We start from the raw sequence: 5579 nt of genomic DNA, 5'->3' as shown, positions 1-5579 counted from the left end.
TGGCGAATTTTTTGCATAAATCAATTCATAGGACTTACATCCAATTAATGCGAATATGTTGTTCTTCATGATTATAGACATTAACTAAAAAACTACTGTTATACCTGTTTTTATATTAATTGCACTGAATGTGTACAATCCACAAGCAGTTTTATTTCCCTCTATGAATTTTAAGTTAGCTCACTTTAGATCTTGGTGTGTGATATGTTAAGGACTTATATAAACACGATAACATCCTCGAATTTCATCTTTCTAACTTTATCACCTTAAATAATTACCAATTCATCCTTGTGAATCCAAAAAATTTAAATTTTTTTTTAAATTCTAAAGAAACTTCCTCTTTCATTTGGTACCCATATTTTTTATCTCCATTGCTTTGAATTTTTTAAATAATTTTTGGAATCAATCATATCTTTAAAATTACAAAGTCCTTTAAAACAAGTCCTGAAGGTAGAGAGAGAAAATAAAAATGCCACTTTAAATAAAAAAGTAGGTTTCAAACCCATGGATTTATTATTTATTTTATGGTAGGAGAGCTTCTCAAACAATATAGAAGCAATTTTTTCGATTTAAGTTGTTCAAAAGTAATGAAGATCTAAGTCCCGGGACTAATTCGGCAATCCGGGATTGTGATGACGACATCCCGAAAATCCCGGGATCGGAAAAAGCTGAAAAATTAATATCCCTAATGCACATGTATGTTTACCTATAAATTTGTATTGTGTCTGTTATTTGAATAATTTAAAAAAGTTGTGTATACATATTTGGAAAAAAAATCCATCATACCTTGCCAAATTTAGTTTAGGGACAACAATGCATAAATAATGCACAGATTAACAAGAGTACAGGCAAACACAACGAATCAGTGGCGTAGCCAGGATTTGGCTTTGGGGGGGGCGGGGGGAGGGTGCTGAAAAAAGAATTTCCATCGATAACTTAAATTTGTGACACACAATGGCTAGAGGCGTCGCCTGAGTGCATTCTTTCATATATTTATGAATGTGCCAGTTTTACCGTTATATATTTTTTATCTACTCGTTTATTCCATGGAGTATTCAAGCTTTATTTAAATTTAAAAAATTAAATTACTATACCGTCTTAAAAATCTGAAAATTCACTGCGGGAAAGTTTTTTATTCTCTTTTTGTCTTCGCCTTCTCGTTTTTGCCTTTATAAGTTTTTAAAAAAGGTTTTGAACGAACGACATTCCTAGGCAAGTTTTGAAAGAATATTTTCTATACTAAATTTTACTAAAACAAAATGTTGAAATCAGCTTCATATAGAAAAAGTGTCATCGTTTATTAAGAAAGAGATGTTCCTATATATCATAACTTTACGACACTCACATATTGAGTAGATTTGACTATTTATTTTAATATATTTTAATATGAATAATTTGTTTAAAAAAATGTAGTTTATTCCTTAACAAACACTAAATGAAATCAAGTTTTATCTTTGAACATCAAAAAAATATCGACAATCTTTCTATTTCAATTTGATCTCTTAATATTTTGCAGTTTTTTAGCTCATTCAATTTTAGTCTAATAAAGTGCAAATTTAAAGTAGCTGTGATTTACAGATGATTTTTGACGATGTCGGTAATTTTCTTCCATATGATCTAAGTATGTTTCACGATTTTTTTAATGAAGAAAATGAGCAACGCCTCCACCAAAAAAAAAAAAATAAAAAAAATCAACGATAAGCCGCAGCTATGTATTTTAAACTTGCGCTTTATTTGAATTGATCGGGCTACAAACCTGCATACTCAAAATATGTATTTATAGGATATCTAATTAAAAAGCTTTGCGAAAGTTTGGACCTTGGATTTATACGGGTTTTGTTAAAGCGTAAACTTCACTTTTATAAACAAATAATTAAAATTATATAATTTTAAGATAAATGGCCAATCTAGTTAACATGTATAAAGTTTTGATAAGCACTTGAAATGTCAAGTTTTAGTACTGAATTCAAATTCTTCATCCATTCATAATAACTTAAAAAAATTTGTTTGTTAAGAAGTGCATCTTAAAATATCTGCCTTGACATTTATGTTAAAAGTGTAAAATATGTAAATGTACCTCTACATAAACTTTCCCGTGAATACCATCAAAGCATTGGTCTTGAAGGGAATCTATGTATGCATGCATGCATACGAGCAAATTAAAAAGTCGATACAATTTACAGTCGAAAAGTACAGCTTTTGTATAGATTATAGATTATTTCCCAACACTGTGGGGAACTAAGCAAAATGGCCTAGTGTATTTCACAAATATTCAAATACATAATCCACCAACCGATAATTTTATATATTCATTACAAGATAATTTGTCATCAGTCTGAAATAAAATATTATAAATCGGAAGGGTAAAATAGTATTGTGTTATTAATTCAAAAATAAAAATTTTCATTTCACTGACGAAATCCCCGCCCCCCTCCCCCCCCCTGGCTACGCCACTGCTATGAATACATTTTCAAAGAAATATAGAATTCATTAGAAATACATGCATTTTTATAGCGCAGCAATGCTACATAACTTTGGTAGATACCATTTAATTCATTCGCGGCTGCTTCATTATGTCACTATTTATCAAATTTTCGACAGGCCTTCCCAGCGATCTGGTACTGTATAAAAATAGCGATCCATGGCATCGATAAAGCGCTGCTTATAACGTTCTGGCGATATAACAGTTGGTAGTTTTCCAATGCCACCAAGTATACCAGTTTGTTTAACAAAGGACTCAACCTTTTTATCAAAAGTAAAAGTTCGTATATAGTCTGGAAAATTAATGGATGGAAAAGATGGAAGTTTTTATTTTGATTTGTATGTATGCGAACCTACCAATTATGCCCAATACCAGCACGTTACTTTTATGGTCCAAGCCTACAAGTAACGAATAATCCATTACTTGGTTTTTTTCCAAGAAAGTAGAGTCTCGATTGATAGCATCTTTAAGGACTGCCTTGCTATGTGATAAAATATATAATGGCTTAGACCAAGACACTGCAAATATATAACGAAAAATAGAATAGAAAGAAGTGGGCACGTGAAATTTTAACTTACTTTGCACTAAGTTTTCGTCCAACAGCACTATTTCACCCTGCTGATCGGTTGGATCTACTAAGCGGTTGCGTTCGGAACCCTTTAAGTCAAATTTATTTTTGATATCACAGCCAAAAAAAAGGTTCTCCATAACCAGTAGTGATTTTTCCGCTATTGAACTAAAAAAATGGAAAGCAAGCAAATATTTGTAATCATATTTTATTTACATTTTCATAGAATAATCGAGGTCAATGGACTCGGACCTAAAACAAATTGCTTTGTGTTTTTACCACCCAAATTTTGTTCAAAACGAGGCCGTGATAAATAACAAGTAACAAGTAGTAACAAGATAGTAACAAGTAATAATAAGTCTAGGCTCAGGCGAAGCGAAATTAGAAAAAAATAATAGTTTTTGAATATTTAATTAAAAATATCCTGGCCAGGATTTTTTCAGCCAACCCACCACTCGCGAATTGTAAAGTTAAAACTGCCAAAACTGAATGATTTAATTAAAAGAAGTAACTACTTACAAGGTAAGCGTCTGCGAACTTTTTCGCATATTTCTCTCACTGAGAGCAGATGTTGGATTACTCTCAGAAATTGGGTTACTGGCAAGTTACTGGACATCTTTTCAGTGGGGAATACGCAGACAAAGCTATTGATGCTGATAACACGGTGCTACTAAAAAAAATCCCGAAATACACTCGAAACAAAACTTGGGGTAGGCTGTATGTAGGGTCGAGAACATTATGAAAATAGGTTTCTTATAGCTCCTGAACCTTCCCCTTTTTTATTTAAAAGAAAAAGTTATTTTCATGCTTGATGTACTTCTCTATTAACAGCTTGACTATTTTTCATCCGATTTTTAAACTTAAACATGTTTTGGAAAATGGATCCTTCAAATGATCATCGGGTAGTATTTGAAAACCCCCATTTTTCTTAATTTTTTCTACTTTGACCATCGCTAATTTTAAAAGTTTCTTTGAAAGTTCCAAAATATGTAGTATTTGTCTATAAGTACATTTATTTTCAAACAAATTGATACCTTATTCAATGACGTCGGATAAAAAACATCGAAGTGAGGCAGTTTAAAAAGATACACGGCTTGGAGTTTATGTGTGTATGCATCGGACTTTCGGATTTTTTGAGCAAATCCTCGTCAATATTTCCTCGTAGGACCGAAAGAATCAATTTTAGGGTGGAAAACGCCCTCTCCAACGAAACCTGGGTTGTAGGAACATCAAAACTAATTTGAGACATTTCAGATAATTCTTTGAATGGGTCATTATTTCAGAAGTTCAAAACACCAACATTATTTGAAAGCCGCTTTGTATTATCAAACGATTTGATGTTATCTATTAATGATCTATTTTTGAGCTTCGCTTTATCCTTCCCTATTTCTTTTAAAACTTGATCAATTTCTTAATCGGAACTGAATTGAAGAGATTGACAAGTATTCATTAGCTTGCGTACCATTCAATTTTGCTTTTAGATTAAAAACCTGTACGATGTTGTCAATTGCAGTACCAGTTGCAGAATCAGTAAAGAGTATTTGATACCGTGGGTCCAGATATACAGCAGCCAAAATATAAGGGTTTCGCAGCAAAATTTCTCCATGTTTTTTTTTGCGTCTGTCAAATGAGATGGGTTACCTTTAATTTGATCTTGATATTAGTTGCGTTCGATAACAAAATTAGCCAACACCAGCCAACAATCAAAATCACGAGAGTAAGCGAAAATTCTCTCCCAAAGAGATGACAAAGCAAAAAAGTAAACGAACAGGAAATTAGCCATTACTTGCAAAAACCGGAAGAAGAAGACACACCAGCTGACTTTGTTTATGTTTTATTTATAAACAAACTGAAATTCATGTTGCCTCCATGGAAGAAAAAAGGAAAGTGAACGTTCAATGTTCGCCAGGAATATTTCTAGAAGTAAAAACTAGTTGGCGCTATCATAAAGTCACATAGCAGGCAGCCAAAAAGCATATAAATAACAAACCTCGACAAATCCAATTTTGTTTGTTTACAAAAATTGCAACCATATGTTTTGTGATCATATGTTTTCGTGTTGGATAATTTTTGCTGACTAAAATTTTGCCAGTACAAAATGAACGCTTGCTCTCTCAATTTTTGTGTGTTGGATAATTTTTTGTCGTTATCGAACGCCATCCAGTAAAAATTTGGAAAAACTATTACAAATTTTTGACTTGTCGAACGCAACTATTGCCACATGGTAAACAAGCACGTTATATACTATATTTAACAAAGAGAAAAAAAGGTAGGTAAATTTATCTATGAAAATTGATTGAAACGAAACCTTTATGAAAAGTGGTTCGGTTTTCGGTTCGGATCAAACATTTGAGTAAAATACCGGTTCGGTTAATGGTTCAGTTAATTAATATAAAAAAAAAGCTTTCCGGTTCAAAACCGGTTCACGTCCCTGATATAAACTTATAGTAGGTGTCTTAAAAGTTTACTAAAATAAACATAAAGCTTAAAAAACGCATATTTTCGGTTTACAAAACGCTTAAAAAAAAA

General features: G+C 32.0%; 1 protein-coding gene across 1 annotated transcript; it reads right to left on the bottom strand.

Moving 5' to 3' along the window:
• Positions 1-2486: 2486 nt before the first annotated feature.
• Positions 2487-4320, bottom strand: LOC118752030 (putative 1-phosphatidylinositol 3-phosphate 5-kinase). The gene is made up of 4 exons (XM_036486855.1): positions 4085-4320; positions 3061-3218; positions 2839-3000; positions 2487-2774 (listed from the first exon to the last, which is right to left on the bottom strand). The coding sequence occupies exons 2-4, from the start codon at positions 3188-3190 to the stop codon at positions 2587-2589; spliced, it is 480 nt and encodes a 159-aa protein (XP_036342748.1). The 5' UTR covers positions 3191-3218; positions 4085-4320; the 3' UTR covers positions 2487-2586.
• Between the last annotated feature and the right edge of the window lie 1259 nt (positions 4321-5579).

The sequence above is a fragment of the Rhagoletis pomonella genome, unplaced genomic scaffold (genome assembly GCF_013731165.1).
Source record: "Rhagoletis pomonella isolate Grant_MI unplaced genomic scaffold, Rhpom_1.0 Rhpom_scaffold_01179, whole genome shotgun sequence".
Classification (NCBI taxonomy): Eukaryota; Metazoa; Arthropoda; class Insecta; order Diptera; family Tephritidae; genus Rhagoletis; species Rhagoletis pomonella.
Note: the sequence above shows the minus strand (reverse complement) of the source record. Positions and strands in the feature narration are given on the sequence as shown.

Coding starts and splice junctions, on each gene's coding strand:
- LOC118752030 (XM_036486855.1), bottom strand. CDS start 3,190: ATGGAGAACCTTTTTTTTGGCTGTGATATCAAAAATAAATTTGACTTA. Junction 3,001..3,060: donor GGACGAAAACTTAGTGCAAA/GTAAGTTAAAAT, acceptor ATATATTTGCAG/TGTCTTGGTCTAAGCCATTA. Junction 2,775..2,838: donor GCTGGTATTGGGCATAATTG/GTAGGTTCGCAT, acceptor TTAATTTTCCAG/ACTATATACGAACTTTTACT.